Here is a 25,033-nt window from a genome sequence, read left to right on the forward strand (position 1 = left end):
AAACAAGCTGCCATTCACTCATATGGCCGTGTGGAGGAAAGAGGACTGGCAAAATGGCTAGTTATGTTGACAACACTCAAATTAATAATCAAGGTCTAAAAAGCAACTCGTAGTGCCAGAGTTTCTCATTGTGGTCTATAAAGCAGATTCCTGACTGAATGGCCCCTAGGGGCTTGAACCCTTGCTCAGCATCTTGTACTACTCGTACTACATCTTGTATCGACTCCATCTATCCCTTAACAATGAAGTAATAACAACAACAAAAAAGCAATCCTCACCTTTTGTTAATTTGAGTGCTTTGATGACTCCAAATAACTGTAGCCATAGCTCAAACGCTGATCCCCAAATATGTGCTTTAATGTGGACTGGTGTGCTACTGATGATTGCTTGATGTTCGATGATTGCTTGGTATTGCTCAAACAATATCTTTCCACAAGCAGGCCTGTCCGCCCCAGTGCCCAGGGGACGCAAGGGTAAGAAGCTAAAGAACCAGCTGAGCGTGCCCGAGATGAAGCATGCAGACTGGCTTGTCAACTGCAACCCAGAGGTAGTGCTACAGGACGACAGCTACAAGAAACACCTCAAGCAGCACTGCAACAAGTGAGTCCCCATTACTCCCAATTTACCTTCAGCTGTTGGTGAACCTCGTCATGTTCTCCTCTGACTAATAGGATTCCTAAGGTTGTTAAATCTACTTTTCAAGTCGAGCTTGAAAAGAAACGTACAAAATCTAGATTGTTTGAAATGATGATTTGAAGTGCTGAAGCCAAGGGAGTTTTATGCTAGATTTACTTTGCATTTGCTCTTTTTTTTAAAGTTTTATGTTTTAGCTTCCTGAAAAAACTGGTGCAAACTTTGCACCTGGTAAAACAGTTGCTGTGTCCAATAACAGAACGACGAGTGTTGTGTTGTGCCAAGGGTACTTCTGAGGGTGAGGATGCTGTACTACCTCAAGGCGGAGGTCCTGGGAGAAACTGCTGCTCAGTCCCTGGAGGGCATCCATGCCAGGTACAGAGTGGGCACCATGAGGGCACCCATTAATCATGCCACTTCCTATATACACTGATGAACTTGTTGATACATGAATGGCTAGTTCCTTGAACCCACATGATGCCTATTCCTGTACTCAAAAGCACTTTCATTGCAGATTCTCCATTGAGCATGCTTTTTAATCCAGAAGTAGGAGAATATTGTGCGGGAAACCAGCGGGAAACCAGCCCAAAGTAAATTGCTGATTTGTTTGTGTGTGTAATCTGTGCAGTAAACTGGAGGTGGCACTCCCTGATATTGACTACATCGAGATCCCAGCAGGCTGGTGGGATGCAGAGGCGGATAAGTCTCTCCTCTTAGGAGTGCACAAACACGGTAATCCTTTAGTCTGGGGTCTCCTGCTTATCAAGGCCCTCATTTGATAAATTCCAAAGGATCCAACATCAACCTTGGTCCTAGAGAATTTCAGGGTGTGCAAGTTTGGTTCCAGCACTAAAACACCTGAATCAACTAAAAGTCCTGGTGATCAGTCGATTAGCCGAGTCAGGTTTTAAGCCTGTAGCTCGCTCTGTAAATCTTGGATCAGGATTGGTAATTAATGGCCTACCATATATCAGTTATTGGTCATTGATTAATTGATCATACATTTTAGTCTAAAGCCACTTCCATCATCACCATCTGCGCTCAGTAACCCTGGCTCCTGGTGTGTGTCCTCAGGGTATGAGCGATACAATGCCATGCGGGCCGACTCAGAGCTATGCTTCTTGGAGCGGGTGGGCATGCCTGACGTCACGGCGCTCTCAGCCGAGCAGAGTGGAGGAGAGGTGGTGGCTGACCTCACTGACAGGCAAGAAACCACCCCCCGCTTTACCGTAGGGCACAATTCTCATTTTAAAGGATTGACCCCAAAAAAACAGCATACAGTAATATCCACAGTACCAAATCTCAGGTGCTGTGTACAAATGTGAATGTCAACTAATGGCTTTAAGCCCCAAAATTGAATGTAATCAGCAATACCTAGATCTAGTTCCCCTAAATATATTAATAAATCCTGAGTGGTCATGCTGAGTCTGGTGATGGAGAAAGTGATTTAAATCTGTGGTCTTTATCTTAATTGTTAATGTTTAGTGCTTGCAAAAGTGATGATGTGAAAGATGATCCTGAATGCAATCAGGAGGAGGGAGGAGTGGAAAAGGTTGATAATAAGGTATGGACTCTCGAGTGACTCGGCTAAATGAAAATGAAGGATTCAATTATTTAATATCTAAAAAGGGTGAGTTGTGATGTATCGTCTATTTTTTCTCCAAAAGGATGAAACCAGCTCCAGTAATGATGCAATGGACAAGCATGACAGTGTTGGTCAAGGTGAGTGTTCATCTACCTTTCAGCTTGCATTCTTGCATAAAACACCTTACAAACTGGAGAATCTGTGAGTGCATAAGATTATAGTGGTTTTGCCAACTCCAAGTTCCACCTAGTTCATTTTCTGCAAGTGTTCCTGTGGGTTATTCTACGAGGAAGGTAATGTAATTTTGTCAAAAATATATTTTTCACCTAATTGTAAGAATTTGTCATAAAAAGCATATGATTAACAGGCATAGATCTGATGCTGTTACTTTGCAGACACACTCTCAGTGGAGATGGTCCAGGAGACCTTTGGCCAGGAGGGCACGGAGCTAAAGGGTCGCCCTCTGTGGCCGGCCGGCCCTGCCCTTACGGCCAGGCTACGTCGCCTCATCACGGCCTACCAGCGCTTCATGCGGCGCGAGCCGCTGCGCCACGACTTCCTGCTACCTGAAGGGCTGGGGGCAGGCCTGGGGACGATGTCCTGGCAGCTGGGGGAGGAGATTAGGCGTTGCACGGTGGCCGCCGCCGAACCTGACCCTCTCTTCCTGGAGTGGCAGAGAAGGTGGGTGATGATGTCTGAGCAAAGGTGGGTGATGCCATTGATCCCCTACGTTATGTGCTGCTCGGTCCCGTTCCCTTTCGGTTCCGAGCTCCTTCCCCCCCTCTATGTTCACCGATATGTAAGGCATGGTTATATCAATACGAGGATGTCTCCTGCTAGCTCTCCAATAAGCTAGGTGGAACTATCACTATTTACCTTTCACAAAACATATCCTTCAAGAGGCTAGAGGAGGAATTGGACTGGTTCCATTGTCTATGCCCCTAAAAGATGGTGCATGTCAAAGACCTAATGTAACATTATTTGGATTAAGATATTTGACTTCAATGGGGAAATGATTTACTGGAACCAGACTGCTTTTGTGTATGATACCCACAACTGACTTGTGGCTTCCGTGTACTGCAGTCACATGTCAGTGCATGCCCCCCTGATCAAAGGTTAATGGTAAGGCCTGTGTTTTTGTGAGCAGGTGGACACGGCGTGAGCAAGCAGATTTCTACCGCACCGTGTCGTCGTTCGGTGTGGTGTACGACCCGGAGAAGAAAGCATTTGACTGGAGTCCTTTCCGCTCCTTTGCCCGGTTGGAGAGGAAGACCGACGAGAGCCTGGAGAGATACTTCAGTAGCTTTGTGTCCATGTGCCGCACCGCCTGCAGATTGCCCCCCAGGAAGGACGAAGGTAACGACGCAACAGGAGGCAATGCAAGAGCTTGCCCTTAAAGGTGCAATAAGAAGGGAATAACCGGAAATTAGGAATCCTCCAAACAGGATTTCTGGATAACCTCAGAATTTTTGGAAAGTTACCAGAATTTGTCACCCTAGGGAATGCCATAATGTACACTGAACAAAAATATAAATGCAACATGTAAAGTGCTGAGGAGTATTTCTGTTTGTAATAAAGGTCTTTTGTGGGGAAAACTCAATTCTGGTTGGCTGGGACTGGTTCCCCAGTGGGTGGGCCTGCCTCCCAAGTGTATGATCACATATATTATAAACAAATCATCTGAACTAAAAACTCCACACTTTGGAATTTCTGTGCGTCCTTGACCATCGCTTATCAATATCCAGAAACTACACACACTCTCTTTTGTGGCATCAATGTGAGGGTTTATGTTGTTGCAGTAGTCTAGTGGTGTGGGGATAATGACAAGTGTACCTGGTCTCAGTTGGGTTCGCACTGCACAAAAAATTAAGCAAACTGGAAATTGACTTTTTTAAACCTTTTATTTAACTAGGCAAGCCAGATAATTAAGAACAAATATTTATTTTACAATGACTGCCTATCCTGGCCAAACCCAAACCGGAAGACGCAGGGCTAATTGTGCAGCGCCCTATGGGACTCCCAATCACGGCCGGTAGTGATACAGCCTGGAATTGAACCAGGGCCTGTAGTGACCCCTCTAGCACTGAGATGCAATGCCTTAGACCACTGCACCACTCGGGCTGAAAGGGACCAATTTTCACGCTAATTGTTCGTCCCAAATCTAGCATGGAGTCATTGGATTTGTAGTGCTATGCTGACGTGTACTCCCTTCCGTGGCACGTGTTTCTTGGCAACCACCCTGCACTTGCCACTTACTCCCTCTGACTAAAGCCAGTGAGAAACTTGCTTGCGTACTTTTGTTTTATGAAACTAAATAAATACTGCACTCTGAACCACAAAACGTATTTACTATATTCAAGATAGTGTAGTTAGACAAAGCAAGGAAAGTAATTACGTGATGTATTTTTATTGGGATTTGCAACAGTTGTTGGTTAGTAATGTGTCCTGCAACCTTCTAAAACGACTTACTCAGCCTTTAACAATCGTCTCTGCCAAAGGAATGTGTCTTAAAGGGATAGTTCACTATTTAGCTTATTTTAGCTGTGCTTTGAAAAGCATGGTGGTAGATTTGACATGATTAGTATTATTTATACTGTAGTAGTGACATTGCAATGGTGTGATTTTAATTCTACTGTTTATACGAAAGTAAGCCGTCCATCTGTCTGTCAGGGCCTCTGGACCACAACCTGTTTGTGGAGCCCATCACAGAGGAGCGAGCAGCACGTACCCTCTACCGCATCGAGCTGCTGCGCAAGGTCAGGGAGCAGGTGCTGCGCCATCCACTGCTGGGCCCGCGGCTGCAGCTGTGTCGGCCCAGCCTCTACCTGCCTGTGTGGTGGGAGTGTGGCAAGCACGACCGCGACCTCCTGATTGGAGCGGCCCGCCACGGCCTCAGCCGCACTGACTACTACATCCTTAACGACCCGCAGCTATCTTTCCTGGAGGCCCACCGCAACTACGTCCAGAAGGAGAATCACCAGGGCTACCAACCCAGTGTGCACCACGCAGGCATGGCCCCCTCACCGCACCACCACCCCTGCTGCATCTGTGAGACAGGCCTCGGCCAATGCCACTCTCCCCAGCCGCCGGAGTACGGTCACCAAGCCATCCCCTCCTCTTCGATCCACTTCCATTCTCACCCGAACGTCCACGGTCACCCGCCAGAGATAGTGGGCACGGGCCCCGGTGGCAGCCTAGGTATGGTGTCTGGGCCAAGGGAGGGCTTCCTGGTTTGCCCCCCTCTGGATGAGTCATTGGAACTGGCATCACTGCAGCATGAGGGCCTGGCCTCAGATTCCCTCCATGGTAAGTCTACCAAGGAGGCCTTCAATGGGTTCCCCTTCAACTCAGCGCAGGGCGGCCAGAGCATGCTCAACTCGTATGGTGTGCAGGGGGAGCTGACCAGCGAGCAGTCGGCCGACATGGACCCGATCATCTCAGGCAAGCTGCGCAGCGACGTGCTGGTGGGCTCCTCGGAAGAGAATGGCCTTATGGCCCCCTTGCTGGAGCTGGAACAGGAGCTGCAGGTGCCCTGGGAGAGCACTGACCACACAGGCACAGCAGATGTCGTGGGCATGTTCAACGAGGCCGACCCCATCCTGGGGGCACCAGACCTTGATACAGAGTTCCTGGACACAGAGGAGCAGCCAGGAGACGGGGGAAGGGAGGACGGAGCAGGGGGAGTGCTTGACGACTGCCTAGGTATACCCTCATCCCGGAGCGACCCAGGGGAGCCGCTGCCCTCCAGTTTCATGCTGTTCAAGAACATTGACGTGAGCGAGGAGGAGCCTGCTGCAGAGCACACAAACCTCTCCGCCAGCCCCCTTCCTTCCTACACCACCCCTCCGCACCTGTCGCTGTCCCATATGACCTTGCACCCCCACCACCACAACCAGGGTGATGTCGAGCAGCCAGAGGAGAAGTTGAGTGACTCTGACACTGTCGCCCACGTGCCCAGCCCCGACAAGAGGGAGGCAGAGAGGGATGTGTCCTTTGAGTTTGACAAAGAGGAGATGTCTGTGGACAGTCCTAGTCTGGTGGGGCTGGAGCAGGGCCTGGAGACCTCATGTATACCATGCGAGGACACTCTCCAAGAGGAGCCCTGCTATGGGATGGGAATGGGCTCTCCAGTGGAGTCATGTCAGGTGGCTCTAGAGAGGCCCTTAGGGCTAGTGGAGGAGGGGCTTCTAGAGGGACAGGCTGAAGAACCCTTGGAGATATCGCCCATGGATTCCCAGGAGAAGGACCCAGTGGATGGTCCTCTGGAAGACTTCGGTAAAGACAAAGCACCAGAAGGACCATTCACAGGGCCGTTGGAGCAGTACGACGTAGATCAAGAAGCGGCCTTCGAGGGGCCGGCCGAAGCAGAGAGCACTTTAAGCGAACACACACTCCCCACTGTTGATGCTACATATACTCTGCCCCCATCCTCCTCAGTCCCCAGGCCCCAGCCTGAGCCACCACTGTCCCCACGTGTGGCTGGAGTGTCACAGATCAAACTTGAGTTCCCTCTGGACCCAGAGAGCTCTGAGAGCAAGTCAGACATACTGGAGCCTGACAGGACTGTCCTCACGCCCAAACTGGAGCAGACAGAGGTGCTGCTGGAGGTAAAGGACAAGATCAAGGAGGAGAGGCCCCAAACTCCAGGTAATGAAGGTAGTTTTACATGCATCCAAAATAGTGATATGAACTGGACAAAAATAAGGTTCTGTCTGTACGTCTGTCTGTACGTCTGTACGTCTGTCTTGTACGTACGCACACAGTACCAATCAAAGGTTTGGACACACCTTCTCATTCAAGGGTTTTTCTTTATTTAAAAAAAACTATTTTCTACATTGTAGAATAGTGTTGAAGACATCAAAACTATGAAATAACACCTATGGAATCATGTAGTAACCAAAAAAGTGTTAAACAAATCAAATGTATTTTAGATTCCTCAAAGTAGCTACCCTTCGCCTTGATGACAGCTTTGCACACTCTTGGCATTCTCTCAACCAGCTTCACCTGGAATGCTTTTCCAGCAGTCTTGAAGGAGTTCCCACATATGCTGTGTACTTGTTGGCTGCTTTTCCTTCACTCTGTGGTCTAACTCATCCCAAACCATCTCAATTGGTTTGAGGTCGGGTGATTGTGGAGGCCAGGTCATCTGCTGCAGCAGTTCATCACTCTCCTTCTTGGTCAAATAGCCCTTACACAGCCCGGAGGTGTGTCGGGTCATTGTCCTGAAAACAAATGATAGACCCACTAAGCCCAAACCAGATGGGATGGCGTACCGCTGCAGAATGCTGTGGTAGCCATGCTGGTTAAGTGTGCCTTGAATTCTAAACAAATCACTGACATTCATCAGCAAAGCACCATCACACCTTCACGGTGGGAACCCCATGTGCGTCTCACAAAGACACAGCGGTTGGAACAAAAAAATATCAAATTTGGACTCATCATACCAAAGGACAGATTTCCACTTGTCTAATGTCCTTTGCTCGTGTATCTTGGCCGCAAGTCTCTTCTTATTGGTGTTGTTTAGTAGCGATTTCTTTGCAGCAAATCGACCACGGAGGCCTAATTGGGCTGCAATCTGAGGTGCTGTTATTCTAATGAACATATCCTGTCCTGTGGCCGTCTTCCTGAGAGCCAGTTTCATCATAGCGCTTTTTGGTTTTTGGGACTGCACTTGAAGAAACTTTTTAAGTTCTTGACATTTTTGCGCATTGACTGACCTTCATGTCTTAAAGTAATGATGGACTGTTTCTCTTTGGTTATTTGAGCTGTTCTTGCCAAAATATGAACTTAGTCTTTGTATACCTTCTGTATACCACCCCTACCTTGTCACAACACAAATGATGCTCAAAGACATTAAGAAGGAAAGAAATTCCACAAATTAACTTTTAAGAAGACACACCTGTTAATTGAAATGCATTCCGGGTGACTACCTCTTGAAGCTGGTTGAGAGAATGCCAAGAGTATTCATCAAGGCAAAGGGTGGCTGCTTTGAAGAATCTCAAATATATTTTTATTTGTTTAACTTTTTTGGTTACTACATGATTCCATATTTGTTATTTCATAGTTGATGTCTGAAATGTAGAAAATAGCAAAAATAAAGAGAACCCTTTGAATGAGTAGGTGTGTCCAAACTTTTGATGGGTACTGTATGTATATGGAAAAACTCTAGGTAGCCTACAGCTGTTAAGATGGACTCATATAACAGAAAAAAAATATGAAACAAAAATTGCTGTGGCTTTTGGTTTTAGCGGGCTTCAAACATGTAGCATTGAAAATGACCTTTCTACCACCTTCTCCAGATGCCCTGTAGTTGAGATCTTGTGTTGTGCACTGTGTCACTGTCTCTCTCCACAGTCTCTGTAGTGGACAGCTATGTGGAGGTGGCACAGTTTGCCGTCCCCATGTCCATGTGTGAGATGCCTGACAGTCTGCAGGACGCGCGGGAGCCCACCATCGCCCAGCTGCTGCAGGAAAAAGCCCTCTACTCCTTCTCCGAGTGGCCAAAGGTATGGTACATGGCGAGTTGACCTGCCAACTGCCTTGAAAAGTTTCCATTTCATGTTAGCCCAGGGGAATTGATTGACACTATCTGATTAGGGTATAACAATTTCTCCCAAAATCAGATTTTCAAACTGATCCTTAGACATATTTCCATAACCTTATGTTTAATTAAGACCAAAAGCTGACACGCCTTCAAATTCGTAGATTTGGCTATTTCGGCCACACCCTTGCTGACAAGTGTATAAAATCGAGCACACAGCCATGCAATCTCCATCGACAAACATTGGCAGTAGAATGGCCTTACAGAAGAATGGCACAGTCATCGGAAGCCACCTTTCCAACAAGTCAGTTTGTCAAATGTCTTCCCTGCTAGAGCCACACAAGCTCACAGAACCGGGCCGCCGAGAGCTGCAGTGCGTAGTGTATAAAAATGGTCTGTCCTGGGTTGCAACACTCACTACCGAGTTCCTAGCGGCCTCTGGAAGCAACATCAGCACAAGAACTGTTCGTCGGGTGCTTCATGAAATGGGTTTCCATGGCCGAGCGCAATTCCATACGTCGGCTGGAGCAGTGGAAAGCATTCTCTGGATTGATGTCTCTTACTTCACCATCTGGCAGTTTGATGGACGAATCTAGGTTTGTGGGATGCCTGGAGAACGCAAACTGCCCAAATGTATAGTGCCAACTGTAAAGTTTGGTGGATGAAGAATGATGGTCTGGGGCTGTTATTCATGGTTTGGGCTAGGCCCCTTCGTTCCAGTGAAGGGAAGTGTTAACGCTACAGCATGCAATGACATTCTAGACAATTCTGTGCATCCAGCTTTGTGGCAACAGTTTAGGGGAGGCCCTTTCCTGTTTCAGCATGACAATGCCCCCGTGCCCAAACCAAGGTCCATACATAAATGGTTTGTCGAGATCGGTGTGGAATAACTTGACTGGCCTGTACAGAGCCCTGACCTCAACCCCATCGAACACCTTTGGGATGAATTGGAACGCTGACTGAGCCAGGCCTAATCGCCCAAAATCAGTTCCCGACCTAACTAATGCTTCCATTCAGCCACAAGAGCCTTCCCAGAAGAATGGAGGATGTTCTAGCACCAAAGTGGGGACCACCTCCATGTTAATGCCCAGGGTTTTGGAATGAGACGTTTAACGAGCACGTGTCCACATACCTATTATAATGTAGTGTACATTTTCACGATATAGCCAATTTTGACTTTGCAGCTAAGCCATATACTGGGATCCAGGGGAATAATGCGTGGTACTTTTTTGTGCTCCTTTGCGTTGCAGGATCGGGTGATCATCAACCGCCTGGACAGCATCTGTCACGCCATCTTGAAGGGGAAGTGGCCCTCCTCCAGCCAGCAGTATGACTCCCCTAGCTCTCTGGCAAACACCTGTGTGCCTAACATTGTGCACCAGAGGGCTGGCTTCATTTCAGCCAGGGTACAACCATCCCAGAGCCTTAACCTCAACATCCCAGCCCCTCCTGTAACCCGCCTTCCCAAGGTGACTAGCCCATGTTCATCTTCTGTCCCTTCATAACCATCGGTGTTGAAATCCTTCTTTTGTGACGTTTTTGTGGATATTCGCCAGTCTATTGTCAGTATTCATGAATATTTTTCCACTCTTCCATTTCCATCCTGTTCAGTACAAGTCAAGAGATGCCGGAGAATGCAGCCAGGGAGGCTGGAGGTTGACATCCTTGCCTCTCTTGCAGGAGAGGCTGGTGGCGCCGCCCTATTTGCCTGAACTAAAGCGGGGTAGGCGTGCGTTTGAATACAAGGCAGAGGTGCTCAGTAAGCAGTGCCACACAGGGGAGAATATACCTGTAACCGTGTCGAACAGTGGTGGGGCGCTGCTGCTCAACGGCTGGCAGGAGGCGGCCATGGACCTCTCCAAGGCCGGGGATCTGGGCATTGGGGGCGACGCGGCAGCCACTGTAGGCCACATGAGTCACCAGGTCCACCCCGTTGCCCGAAAACTGCCCGCCATGAGCGCCATGCAGGGTTCAGTGGGGAAGGACATGGCCGGGATCCTGCAGGCAGGTCTCATCCACCACGTCACCGGCCAAATTGTCAATGGCAACCTGAGGTGTGACGACGCAATCATGCGCCGGAGGAGAGGCAGACGGAGAAACGTGGAGGCGGTTGACATCGGGTTTGTCAAGAGCAGAGGAATGCATGTGCAGGAAAAACAGGTTTGTCAAGTCAATATTTATTTTGGTTTTGTGAACAGAAAAAGAGCCAGCTTAATGGTACTAGTTTTCTGCACCACCTGGTTTTGATGATAATTACTGTGGACCTGTCCCCCTACCAAGTTCAGGGGGAAGGACAATACAGTTGACTCTTGTGGTTTGGTGCTTGGAGGCAATTAATTTGCAATAAAGGTTGTACTATAGCGTATCACTAGTAGTGTTGTCACGATACCAGTTTTAGTATCACAAACTCAATACCGTCACAATACTTGATACCAAAACGATACCATGGCAGAAAAGGCGTATTAGCCATAGTCACAGAATGGCATTTAATCCAGACAGATAACCTCAGCGATTGCTCTGTTCAATAGTTGGGCATCTTTTGAGTTTCGAAGTTTCACTTCTGACACCAATGTAATGAAACAGGCAGGGAATCCGGCAAGAACCCTCAACATTCTTGCCGTTAGCCCTGCGGAAATTGACTGTGCTACAAAAGCACAGCTTATAAGTCAGGGTTGCTACAGTATCTTTGGACGTGAGTGAGAGATTGTTGTGAGTTCATTACGTTTTTGTTGACAAGTTTTGAAATCAGCATATTTTGTGTTTTTATATTTTTTATATCCCATAGTATTAGGATTGTGAATGGTTGTCAGTTCAGCTGTGACTTGCATAGAAAGTTATTCTACAAAGCTGGAAGCTACCGGTATCTTTAGTTTCAAAATAATTCAAGTGTGTTAACTTCTGTGCAGCTTGAGTGGAGAGCTAACATGGTGCTGCCTAGACACTCTGCTCTAGCAATGAGTAAGTGGTGCAGGCATGAGGTACGGGACATCAGCTGCAATGATAGACAGACTTGGTCCTCTCAATCAGTACACGACGTGAGACATATTTGACAGAAGTACTGAAAGTAACAAGCAGTTTTTCATGTTCTAGTATTGTTCTAGTATCGAGTTTCGTTATACTGGGCAACACTAATCACAAGCACTTCATACTAGTGTTGAGTTGGGAATTAAATACATCTATTTGTTTCCCTGTGTTTTTTTCCTCTACAGGGCAGGGTAGAAGTCACCAGCCATTCTGCAGTGTCGTCTACCTCCTCCCCACCTGAGCGCCCCCCGGGAACCTCCACCCCCACCCTGTCAGAGGTGGTGGCCATCGACAGAGAGGCTGCCAACAATGGCTTGATGGAATGGCTGCGACAGAATCCCAACTGTAGCATGGAGGTGCCCACTTTCGCACCGGTGAGTTGATCCTCCATGCACATTCATCTTATCCATTCTTCAAATTCCCTTTACTTTAGTGAAATCCCAGTTTGATGATTCCTGGATTCAAAAGGGAATAAGCAGGAGGAAACTGGGATTTCTGAAAAACTTGTGAACTTTGAGAATGTTTCTGTTACGAATGGTTCAACTCACCAGCTGGTTTTATAGTTTGGTTTTATAGTATGTTTTAAAGTAAGTGAATATCATTTGGAGTAGTGTGCTTTTCTTGCCAAATCTGGGGTTTCAGTCTCCTGGCTCAGCGATTCTGCACAGCTTTGTGGAGCGGCCCAAGCAGAGGCGGCATCGCTGTAAAGACCCCACCAAGTTGGATGTCAACTCCCTAACAGGGGAGGAGAGGGTGCCAGTGGTCCACAGGAGCACTGGCCGCAGGGTAACTATTTCGACTCAAATGCACACACCGAACACTGATGCACACATAACATCACTGACATTAACCATGTTTCCATCCCACCATTTTTATGAGAGTACTGTACCTGATGGAAACAGCTAATTGTGGGGAAACTTTTATATTTTTTTGTAAACAAAATATGTTTGATTGGTGGATAATATTTGGGGTCGGTGAAATAGATACAGTACCAGTCAAAAGTTTGGACACGCCTACTCATTCAAGGGTTTTTTCTTTATTTTTACTATTTTATACATTGTAGAATAATAGTGAAGACATCCAAACTATGAAATAACACATATGGAAGAATCATGTAGTAACCAAACAACTGTTAACAAATCAAAATATATTTGAGATTCTTCAAAGTAGCCACCCTTTGCATTGATGACACCTTTACACACTTTTGGTATTTCTCTCAACTATCTTCACTTGGAATGCTTTTCCAACAGTCTTGAAGGAGTTCCCACTGCTTTTCCTTCACCTTGCGGTCCACCTCATCCCAATCCATCTCAATTGGGTTGAGGTCGGGTGATTGTGCATGACAGGTCATCTGAAGCAGCACTCCATCACTCTCCTCCTTGGTCAAATAGCCCTTACACAGCCTGGAGGTGTGTAGGGACATTGTCCTGTTGAAAAACAAATGATAGTCCCACTAAGCGCAAACTAGATGAGATGGTGTATTGCTGCAGAATGCTGTGGTAGCCATGCTGGTTAACTGTGCCTTGAATTCTAAACTAATCACTGATGGTGTTACCAGCAAAGCACCCCCAAAACATCACACCTCTTCCTCCATGCTTCACGGTGGGAACCACACATGCAGAGTTCACCTACTCTACGTCAGAAAGACACTGCGGTTGGAACCAAAAATCTCAAATTTGGACTCATCAGACCAAATGACATTTCCACCGATGTACATTGCTCGTGTTTCTTGGCCCAAGCAAGTCTCTTCTTATTATTGGTGTCTATTAGTAGTGTTTTCTTTGCAGCAATTTGACCATGAATGCCAGTTGACAAATAAATCTTGTTCTTATCAATAATCTCACCTACGGTACGCTGTCTGTGAGTTGTTGGCTACACCATGCGTGGGTATTTGCTGTTTAACCCAATCATTTTTGTGACAAAAGCATCGACAGAGATTGGGATGGAACTAACACTACAGATAGCAATACTGGGTGATTAGAAAAGCCATAGTCAATCAATCAATAATTTAATAATTATTTTAGTTAAAAAAAATATTTGTTTTTTACAATCTGTAGAAGCAATGAGAATAGGAAGGTTCAATTATTTTGTGAAGCATCACAGCACAGTTGAAAAATATATGGCAAGTAGAAATCCGAAATGGATGATGTTGAGAGACAGATGGGAGGTGTTGAATGGAGCTGAAGGGTGGGACTAATAACAAGATAAACAATGTAAAGCATACGGGATCTGTAGAATATATATAGGTTCGGAACTTTTGTGAAATAGCATAGTTACAAATAGAAATCAAACTGGATGGACATCAGAAATAGAGGAAGGACTAAGAACAAACAAGAGAGAACTATTGTAAAGTAGAATGTGTATGGATTGAAGGTAGAAGCAGAAGTGTTTATTAGTTTACTTCAATTGGGGGTAGGGTTTGCGGGGAATAATAATAAAGGTATATTCTTTAAAAAAGTATGTATGTCCATATAGGTATGTGTATGTATATATGTGTATATATATATGCATGCGTGTATGGATATATATATTTACCCCAAAAATATGTGGGATTGGAAATGATGCAGACAATTACATTGGAGGCAACATTCTTTCTGCAATATAAAATAAAAAAAATATTGGGTAAATGAAAAGTTATTATACGACTAAGGGCTTTTTATTTGTACTTACAATTACAATATTCGCTTAATTATTTCGCCAAATGTTTAAAAGCCTAGCTACTGGCATTTCTTTGCCCGTGGTTAACAGGTGAATGAAGATGCTTCTCTTAAACACTTCTTTAAGACATAGCCTAACAAAATTTGCATTACATGTAACGTTTGCCTGAATTATACACAAATGCATCATTCATATTTATGCTATGTGTGTGTGTGTGTACAAGAACTCATTGAGGGCTGTATTCTTCTGTGCTGTAGCTTGGGGGTGCTATGGCTCCAGCAATCAAGGAGCTTTCACGATGGCTGGATGCAAATACTGAGTACTGCGTGGCACCTGACTGGGCAGATGTAGTGAAACACTCTGTGAGTAGCATGGCATTTTCACTCTCTCATATCCACATAAATGCCCCATCAAATAGTTTCATTAGAATGTTTCCATTTTTAATTAGACATTTACTCATCTTGAATAGTGCAGTTGTCAGAACCTACTGCCTCACAGATTACAGATGTCCTTCAAAACCATCCCTGCATTTTCCTTAAGCTAATGCCTTGTTTTTCCAGGGTTTTCTTCCTGAGGGCAAGTTCACCCGCATCCTCACTGAGCCCGTGTGCCGCGACCAGGGGCCCCGCCGCCGGGGCCGTCGTCCCCGCAGCGAGATGCCCAAGCCCCTCCTCTCCGAGTCTCCCATGGGCCCGCTCTGTATGAACGGCGGCCTGATCGGCAGCATGGACCTGGTCAGCCTCCAGAACCTCCGCAATGTCCAGGGCATCCCACTCACAGGCTTGATGGGATTCCCCCATGGCTTTGCTGTGTCCGCCGGTGAAGACTCAAAGAATGGTCTGAGCATGCTGCCTATGATGCTCCACGGCATACATGGCGCCCCCCACATGTTCAGCGTTCAGGGGCTGATGGGTTTGCCGCCCACCTGCTCCGCTTCCACCTCCTCCTCCACGGCTGCAGTTACCACCACTGCGGCCTCCTCCTCAGCGGCCAGTAGCCCCTCTCGAGGCCCCGGCCAGGCATCTTCGAGCACAGGGGCCGAGGGCTCCGGCATTCAGTCTGGCACAGAGAGAAAGAGGGAGGAAAAGCAGCAAGGCGCGATGGGCAGCCACAGCATTGCGGCCATCACCACCACCACAGCGACCAGCAGTGGCAGCCACCAGGCCTTCAACCCTTTCCTCATCCCGGGGATGTCCCATGGACTGCTGTACCCTCACATGTTCCTCCCGCACGGGGGCGTCATGGCGCTGCCAGGCATGCCGCCTGCAGACTCCTCCAGCAGCCCAAAGACGAAGAAGAAAAGAACAAGGGAGGAAGGGGTGGTGGTGGTGGTGGTGGAGGCAGGCAGCCACAGCCACTTACAGACGGACAGTGGGCCTCCGAAAAAACACAGTGATGGCCAGACTGGGGAGAGAACGGCTGACCAGGCTGGGCCAGAGGACAGGGAGCAGACGGAGGACAGCATTCAGGAGGAGGGCACGGGACACGACTCCCATGATCCTCCAGAGGTAAACCCCAAGAAGAACGTTGAAGAGGAGAGAGGAACGATGGAGATTAGCTTGATGGAGGAGGAAAAACTGCCTGAGGAGGAGAGCGTGTCAAGGGGGGCAGAGTAGACTTCACAAAATACTTCTTCTCCCACCGCTTTCTTACTGTGCAACAGTTTTAAGTTTGTGGTGTGTAAGTACCTTCATTTGTATGTAAATACTTTTATTATCCACTTATTTTTTATGGATCTGCCCTGTAGCAAATTTGTGATTATCTTATATATGCCCACACGTGCTCCATTCAAGAACTTCATGAAAGAGATGCAAACACACACTTGCGAAGGGAGGAATTACTCAATGTTGTTACATGGTTATAACAATTCAAGCATCCTTGACGGTCTGCTACATCATTTAGAAGCCTGGTATGTCCTGGTTGCAAAAAGGTAAAGCCGGGAGCCTGTTTGACTGAAGAGGATAAAGATTGCGGGTTGTGTTCATTAGGGCATGCAATGGAGAACATTGTCAAACGGTTTCAATGGAAAATGAAAATGTGTTTCTTATCAAGTAGTCCCACCCTTTTTCAGTCCGTTTTTTTATCCATTTGGTGCCTAATGATCACAACCAAGAACGATGTAGCCGTTTAGTGATTACTGACCCCTCAGTTTCCTTGATGGGTGTTAATTAAGGAATGTGAATATCCCATTAAAGTTGTTTAATGTCCCGAAAGCCTAAAACTAATAGCAATTTTATTTGAAGGTCCTTTAAAATGTGTTGAATGTAGTACTTGTTATATCAATTCATGCAAGGTAACTTGCAGTCCCAAGTTTGATTAGTAGCATAACTGCTGCTAAGAAGTTCTGAATAGGACAGCTTTTGTCGATCCCTATTTTGTTTGTCTTGTTACTGCTATGTAAAACATTTTTAAAGGGAAAATAGACAAACAACACTGCGTATAACAGATTTAGAGAAACAATGATGCTAGTATAACCAATCGAGAGAACACATATTCAGTACGACAGCCACTAAAAAAAAATGTAAAAAGGCAAAGACTAATCCTGAGTTTTGATAATGCTTTAAAATATCTAATCTCACAAAGTGACTTTGGGATGTGATCATCTGTGTCAGTGTGGGAGCAGTGAAGAGGTACCATAGACAGTCTGTCACAGAGGGCTCTGTTGAGAGCTCACAGAGGGCTCTGGGACAAGCACACAGAGGCTACTTCATTAAGAGAAAGGGGTGGTGGGGGATGTGCAAAATATAAATATAATATGTCCATTCCCATCCGCCTTTCCAGTGTTAGGGAAAAGTTAGTTGTTTGATCACAAATACTGTATGTAAAGCAGTGGCAGAGTGCCTCGTTGTTTTAAAGGCTTCGTGGTCTCCTTTTCTTCCCTTATAAGCATTTAAAACTCCTGTAGACTAGGTCATACTCAGAATGTTAAAAAATGTCAATCTATTTAGCTGTATGTTGCTGTTCCTTTTGTTTACATGCACAGCACATTTTTAGTTTTCTCCATTATGTCCCTTGACGTTGGGGGGAAATGACAAAATCAGTACCAGTGTTTATTGTATTTAACATAATGTACTACACTAAATGGATGCAAAAGCTGATTTTATTCTCCATTTTACAACAGGGTCTGTTTTTTGGGGTATATGTTTTAGACTTGGCTTCTAAGTGTAACAACTTGACTTCTCTTTTTGTTTGTGGAAAAAAAAAATCATATTAGAAAAGTGTCCTTTTGGTGAATGTTTACCTGTATTCTGTCTATTAAGCTTTTATTTGTGTGTGTGTACATGCATGCGCACACTTGCACAACCTGTCCCATGGGTGACGTTTTGTTCTAGAGCTGTATTTCTATCTCTCGCTCTAGCGTCATCTTTCTTTGTTGGAAGACATGTTATTGTTGCCTTGTCACAACTTGTGACTATACAATTCATTTGTTTTGCCAAACTTTCACCAAATATGACATTTTTCTTTCAACTTAGTTGATTATATTAAAAGTAAAATGCCTTATTTAGCTAGTGTTATATATAGATATATATATATATATTTATATATATATAGATATATATATATTTATATAGATGTTTTGTTACATCTCCATATTGGAAGTTATATATCAAAATAATGTTGTTTATTTTGTTTTAAATGCCCCTTCAGTTGTATGAGTACATACTTTGGTAATGTGTAAAACCAGCATTTGGACATTTGCTGGTATCAGTCACTGCAGTGATTGAAAGATTTTCTTCAAAGTTATCTTTATGGTCCAATTCACTTACTCTATGAAGTGACTCAAACAATCTTCCAAAGCACAATGGAGAACAATGAATTATTCCTGTTTTCTCATCAGTGCCTCTGAGATTTGGTTTGATTTACATAATTTATTACATCTAGGCTGAAGTACTAGTGCAGAAACATCCCTGAACCTATTCCAATCATATCTAATGTAATCAATGTGAAGGGTGCCATGCAATTCCTGATTGGTCATGTCTGAGGGTCCCCTTGTTTCACTCAAACGACAAGCTTTTCACATGCTTATATTCACTTAACAGGCTTTCAGTTTTCGTACACACATCAATGGTGCATGGTATGTATACAACTGAAGTGGATGTGATGTTAAAACCAATGCTCATCCAATTGTAGACCTATTCTGCATGTTGGATCCAATATTCCACTACCATTGGCTGAGTAATATAAAGTGGATTATTAGAACTCAAGACACCAGCCCACACCAATTTTCTATTACTTTGCTTGTATGTGAAAACTTGAAAAACAACTAATTGGTGCAGTATGTGACTACAGTTGAAGGTCAATTAATATTTATTCAGTCTTCATTTCATGAAATAATTTTACTGTGTTTTCTTTTCATTTAGTCTTTGGTAAATTTATGGAACGGTCAGATTGATTTCAAGTCATGTATCTCATATGTATTTATTGTACAAGTCTTGTCTAAGCATTTTCATGTTTATGCCTGGTGTGTAACGTTAAAGGGGTCAGAGGGACGACAGTCACGCTTCTAAGGCTTGCTTGCCCTTTTCACATTTTAGAATGTTTGTTGTATTTTTTTTTGCCATCACCTGTGGCATACATAAATGTTATAACTTTTCCTGAAAAGGTATAACGCACTTAACATGTGCCATAGATTGTGGGTCATTGGGATGGGGTCAATTGTTTCTTTGAACTTTGGACTGAATTGTACTATAACCTATTTCTGCAGTCAGGTCAGACACTAGGCGCCAGGCCCTATTCATCAATTCTGTTATGTATTTGCATGTCAGAGGAAAGATACAGGCTCTGGCTTTCCAATGCCATGCTATGTGTGTTGTGATTGCATGCCTGGACATGCTGGTTATATAGGCCCTGAAAATGACCACAATCCAAGTTGCAGAGATGGCAGACCACTCTGCGTGTGTCTGCATGCATGCTTCAAGTTTCTGTTCAACAGCTCCTTGCATAAGGACCACTGACAGATTAGGACCTTCGTTTTCAGCCCATACAGTCAAAGCCAGTGTTCACTAAATGGGTTTACTGTAAAGCTACATTGAACAAAGTGCACCGTGGGTGGGAACATCATGCTTCAAAAGAAAAGTACTGGCTGATGTAAGCTACATTAACAGAGTTGTGGATAAAAAATAATTGTTGAACTAGCTCCAATATTCCCTTGTGGACCAATCACATAACTCAGAACATGGTATGTGATCTTTTATTGTACAATAAAAGATTACTTTCAACTTTCATCAAGTGAAGGGGTATTCATTTCTCAACATACTGCTAGCAGCAGCTAGTTTAAGCGAGAAGCTCGGGAGTAGGATTTGCCCATATGATCAACCATCTGCTAGCTACTAGTTAAACCAGAGAGGAAAAGGCGACGCAAGAGGTTTTACTCAGTCCAAAATCTGTCCACGAAAATAAGCTGACGTGAGGAATTTTTCTATGGAGGTCGGTGTTGAATTTGGTCATAAAAAAATGTAATGGCTAATTTGCCATGTGAGGCTTATTTTATCAAATGGAAGTTTCATAATGGTTAGGTTACGAATGCACTGCATTTAATTGAAAACAATCACAGTAAACTACTTAATTTACCCTTTGCTAATCTCCGCTCCTGAACAGTGATTGTCCAATCAAAGCTCAGCAACCGTAACCCAACACTCGGACACTTCACAAAAAATTCTCACGGACGACAGGCAGAGATACTTTTCCTTTGTCTGCTACAAGTGAACAGGAAATGGTAAAACAGTGTTCCGAGGACACGTAACTGACAGTCTGTACCTGGAGAAATTAGCAAACCTGTTCCCGAGCTATGGATCGCGGCAATATGTGAGTCAGGAGAATTTCCAAAATCCTCAAAATAAATGTATACCAAAAAATATAATATTGGCTTTATCTCAATCGTTATGTGGTTAACCTTAAAAATCGAAATGCTAGTTATTCAAATCTGAAAGATGAATTTCAACCAGACATTCCCTTAGATCAGGGGAAAAGGAGTCACTTGACCATTGCACTGGAATCATGAATGGCTAGGCCCACTACGCTATGAAACCACACTATAGCAGAGATCGATATTACCAGCTGTAATTGATATGGTGAAAACAGTGTGTGGGGAGGCAGAGGCACAGAAACTCACATCATCGATAACTTTTGTCAGATAACTGTTAAACTGGGTCACAACTTGCAGGCTTGTTTTCGAGTTGCTGTGCGTTTTGTTGCCAACCTATTTTGCTACCTGACAACTTTACGGTTTTCACTTTTTAATTACCGTTCATATATTTATTTATTTTTTCCTCAACTTTTTCACTCCGGACGCTTTATCTGGACACGATTCGTCAGGACCTCCAACAGCCGAAGCTAAGTAGTAACATTAACATGATGCCTACTATTTGTAGTCGCTGTACTCGCCTTACGGCGAGGATAGCTGTGCTACAAGCCCAGCTTCAGACGCAATCGTTAGGCAAGGGTAATTTCAGTGTAGGAAAGGATGAAACCGCATCTGTGCCACCAGTAAGTACAGATAGTAGTATAAATCCCCTGGCACAGTCCCCGCAGCCGGACAACTTTCTCACGGTTTCTGGAAGGAAATGCTGTAGGAAAGCTCAACCGGTGTCGCTAATTCAGCCGACGGAAACTTTCAACCGGTTTTCCCCATTAAGCAGCGGGTCGGAGTCAGAGGCCGAGTCTTCTCTGGTCTCTACTCCTCCCGTTACGGGGTCTGAGACGCCGAAGCTTCCCACCATTAGCTCTGACAAATTGAAAACTAGTCATTGGCGACTCCACTACCCGCAGTATTAGACTTAAAACTAATCATCCAGCGATCATACACTGTTTACCAGGGGGCAGGGCTACCGACGTTAAGGCTAATCTGAATATGGTGCTGGCTAAAGCTAACTGGCGAGTGTAGAGAGTATAGAGATATTGTTATCCACGTCGGCACCAACGATGTTAGGATGAAACAGTCAGAGATCACCAAGCGCAACATAGCTTCTGCGTGCATATCAGCTAGAAAGATGTGTCGGCATCGAGTAATTGTCTCTGGCCCCCTCCCAGTTAGGGGGAGTGATGAGCTCTACAGCAGAGTCTCACAACTCAATCGCTGGTTGAAAACTGTTTTCTGCCCCTCCCAAAAGATAGAATTTGTAGATAATTGGCCCTCTTTCTGGGACTCACCCACAAACAGGACCAAGCCTGGCCTGCTGATGAGTGACGGACTCCATCCTAGCTGGAGGGGTGCTTTCATCTTATCTACCAACATAGACAGGGCTCTAACTCCTCTAGCTCCACAATGAAATAGGGTGCAGGCCAGGCAGCAGGCTGTTAGCCAGCCTGCCAGCATAGTGGAGTCTGCCACTAGCACAGTCAGTGTAGTCAGCTCAGCTATCACCATTGAGACCGTGTCTGTGCCTCGACCTAGGTTGGGCAAAACTAAACATGGCGGTGTTCGCCTTAGCAATCTCACTAGGATAAAGACCACCTTCATTCCAGTCATTACTGAAAGAGATCATGATACCTCACATCTCAAAATAGGGCTACTTAATGTTAGATCCCTTACTTCAAAGGCAATTATAGTCAATGAACTAATCACTGATCATAATCTTGATGTGATTGGCCTGACTGAAACATTGCTTAAGCCTGATGAATTTACTGTTTTAAATGAGGCCTCACCTCCTGGCTACACTAGTGACCATATCCCTCGTGCATCCCGCAAAGGCGGAGGTGTTGCTAACATTTACGATAGCAAATTTCAATTTACAAAAAAAAAAAAGACGTTTTCGTCTTTTGAGCTTCTAGTCATGAAATCTATGCAGCCTACTCAATCACTTTTTATAGCTACTGTTTACAGGCCTCCTGGGCCATATACAGCGTTTCTCACTGAGTTCCCTGAATTCCTATCGGACCTTGTAGTCATAGCAGATAATATTCTAATCTTTGGTGACTTTAATATTCACATGGAAAAGTCCACAGACCCACTCCAAAAGGCTTTCGGAGCCATCATCGACTCAGTGGGTTTTGTCCAACATGTCTCTGGACCCACTCACTGTCACAGTCATACGCTGACCTAGTTTTGTCCCATGGAATAAATGTTGTGGATCTTAATGTTTTTCCTCATAATCCTGACTATCGGACCACCATTTTATTACGTTTGCAATTGCAACAAATAATCTGCTCAGACCCCAACCAAGGACCATCAAAGCTCGTGCTATAAATTCACAGACAACACAAAGATTCCTTGATGCCCTTCCAGACTCCCTCTGCCTACCCAAGGACGCCAGAGGACAAAAATCAGTTAACCACCTAACTGAGGATCTCAATTTAATCTTGCGCAATACCCTAGATGCAGTTGCACCCCTAAAAACTAAAAACATTTCTCATAAGAAACTAGCTCCCTGGAACACAGAAAATACCCGAGCTCTGAAGCAAGCTTCCAGAAAATTGGAACGGAAATGGCGCCACACCAAACTGGAAGTCTTCCGACTAGCTTGGAAAGATGGTACCGTGCAGTACCGAAGAGCCCTTACTGCTGCTCGATCATCCTATTTATCTAACTTAATTGAGGAAAATAAGAACAATCCGAAATTCCTTTTTGATACTGTCGCAAAGCTAACTAAAAAGCAGCACTCCCCAAGAGAGGATGACTTTCACTTTAGCAGTGATAAATTCATGAACTTCTTTGAGGAAAAGATTATGATTATTAGAAAGCAAATTACGGACTCCTCTTTAAACCTGCGTATTCCTCCAAACCTCAGTTGTCCTGAGTCTGCACAACTCTGCCAGGACCTAGGATCAAGAGAGACGCTCAAGTGTTTTAGTACTATATCTCTTGACACAATGATGAAAATAATCATGGCCTCTAAACCTTCAAGCTGCATACTGGACCCTATTCCAACTAAACTACTGAAAGAGCTGCTTCCTGTGCTTGGCCCTCCTATGTTGAACATAATAAATGGCTCTCTATCCACCGGATGTGTACCAAACTCACTAAAAGTGGCAGTAATAAAGCCTCTCTTGAAAAAGCCAAACCTTGACCCAGAAAATATAAAAAACTATCGGCCTATATCGAATCTTCCATTCCTCTCAAAAATGTTAGAGAAGGCTGTTGCGCAGCAACTCACTGCTTTCCTGAAGACAAACAATGTATACGAAATGCTTCAGTCTGGTTTTAGACCCCATCGTAGCACTGAGACGGCACTTGTGAAGGTGGTAAATGACATTTTAATGGCATCGGACCGAGGCTCTGCATCTGTCCTCGTGCTCCTAGACCTTAGTGCTGCTTTTGATACCATTGATCACCACATTCTTTTGGAGAGATTGGAAACCCAAATTGGTCTACACGGACATGTTCTGGCCTGGTTCAGATCTTATCTATCGGAAAGATATCAGTTTGTCTCTGTGAATGATTTGTCCTCTGACAAATCAACTGTAAATTTCGGTGTTCCTCAAGGTTCCGTTTTAGGACCACTATTGTTTTCTCTATACATTTTACCTCTTGGGGATGTTATTCGAAAACATAATGTTAACTTTCACTGCTATGCGGATGACACACAGCTGTACATTTCAATGAAACATGGTGAAGCCCCAAAATTGCCCTCGCTAGAAGCATGTGTTTCAGACATAAGGAAGTGGATGGCTGCAAACTTTCTACTATTAAACTCGGACAAAACAGAGATGCTTGTTCTAGGTCCCAAGAAACAAAAATATCTTCTGTTGAAACAGACAATTAATCTTAATGGTTGTACAGTCGTCTCAAATAAAACTGTGAAGGACCTCGGCGTTACTCTGACCCTGATCTCTCTTTTGAAGAACATATCAAGACCATTTCGAGGACAGCTTTTTCCATCTACGTAATATTGCAAAAATCAGAAACTTTCTGTCCAAAATGATGCAGAAAAATTAATCCATGCTTTTGTCACTTCTAGGTTAGACTACTGCAATGCTCTACTTTCCGGCTACCCGGATAAAGCACTAAATAAACTTCAGTTAGTGCTAAATACGGCTGCTAGAATCCTGACTAGAACCAAAAAAAATGATCATATTACTCCAGTGCTAGCCTCTCTACACTGGCTTCCTGTCAAAGCAAGGGCTGATTTTAAGGTTTTACTGCTCACCTACAAAGCATTACATGGGCTTGCTTCTACCTATCTCTCTGATTTGGTCCTGCCGTACATACCTACACGTACGCTACGGTCACAAGACGCAGGCCTCCTAATTGTCCCTAGAATTTCTAAGCAAACAGCTGGAGGCAGGGCTTTCTCCTATAGAGCTCCATTTTTATGGAACGGTCTGCCTACCCATGTCAGAGAAGCAAACTCGGTCTCAACCTTTAAGTCTTTACTGAAGACTCATCTCTTCAGTGGGTCATATGATTGAGTGTAGTCTGGCCCAGGAGTGGGAGGGTGAACGGAAAGGCTCTGGAGCAACGAACCGCCCTTGCTGTCTGCCTGGCCGGTTCCCCTCTTTCCACTGGGATTCTCTGCCTCTAACCCTATTACAGGGGCTGAGTCACTGGCTTACTGGGGCTCTCTCATGCCGTCCCTGCAGGGGGTGCGTCACCTGAGTGGGTTGATTCACTGTTGTGGTCATCCTGTCTGGGTTGGCGCCCCCCACACTTGGGC

General features: G+C 44.9%; 1 protein-coding gene across 8 annotated transcripts in view; it reads left to right on the top strand.

The window, feature by feature from the left end:
* Positions 1 to 19,666, top strand: part of LOC118370052 (chromodomain-helicase-DNA-binding protein 6-like) — a 90,720-nt gene extending 71,054 nt beyond the window's left edge. For 6 of the 8 annotated variants that reach the window (XM_035754825.2, XM_035754824.2, XM_035754822.1 and 3 more), the window contains 16 exons: positions 441 to 600; positions 919 to 1,008; positions 1,262 to 1,365; positions 1,708 to 1,837; positions 2,119 to 2,197; positions 2,301 to 2,355; positions 2,614 to 2,923; positions 3,366 to 3,574; positions 4,889 to 6,865; positions 8,573 to 8,724; positions 10,010 to 10,228; positions 10,371 to 10,919; positions 11,969 to 12,157; positions 12,426 to 12,569; positions 14,699 to 14,803; positions 15,002 to 19,666. In XM_035754825.2, the coding sequence (XP_035610718.1) occupies positions 441 to 600; positions 919 to 1,008; positions 1,262 to 1,365; positions 1,708 to 1,837; positions 2,119 to 2,197; positions 2,301 to 2,355; positions 2,614 to 2,923; positions 3,366 to 3,574; positions 4,889 to 6,865; positions 8,573 to 8,724; positions 10,010 to 10,228; positions 10,371 to 10,919; positions 11,969 to 12,157; positions 12,426 to 12,569; positions 14,699 to 14,803; positions 15,002 to 16,057 (5,528 nt within the window). In that variant the 3' untranslated portion in view covers positions 16,058 to 19,666. Of the gene's footprint in view, positions 1 to 440; positions 601 to 918; positions 1,009 to 1,261; positions 1,366 to 1,707; positions 1,838 to 2,118; positions 2,198 to 2,300; positions 2,356 to 2,613; positions 2,924 to 3,365; positions 3,575 to 4,888; positions 6,866 to 8,572; positions 8,725 to 10,009; positions 10,229 to 10,370; positions 10,920 to 11,968; positions 12,158 to 12,394; positions 12,570 to 14,698; positions 14,804 to 15,001 lie in introns of those variants that run through there. The other 2 variants (XM_035754823.1, XR_004822728.1) reach the window with 2 other exon arrangements.
* Positions 19,667 to 25,033: the final 5,367 nt, after the last annotated feature.

This window comes from Oncorhynchus keta, chromosome 37, assembly GCF_023373465.1.
Source record: "Oncorhynchus keta strain PuntledgeMale-10-30-2019 chromosome 37, Oket_V2, whole genome shotgun sequence".
In the NCBI taxonomy this organism is placed as follows: Eukaryota; Metazoa; Chordata; class Actinopteri; order Salmoniformes; family Salmonidae; genus Oncorhynchus; species Oncorhynchus keta.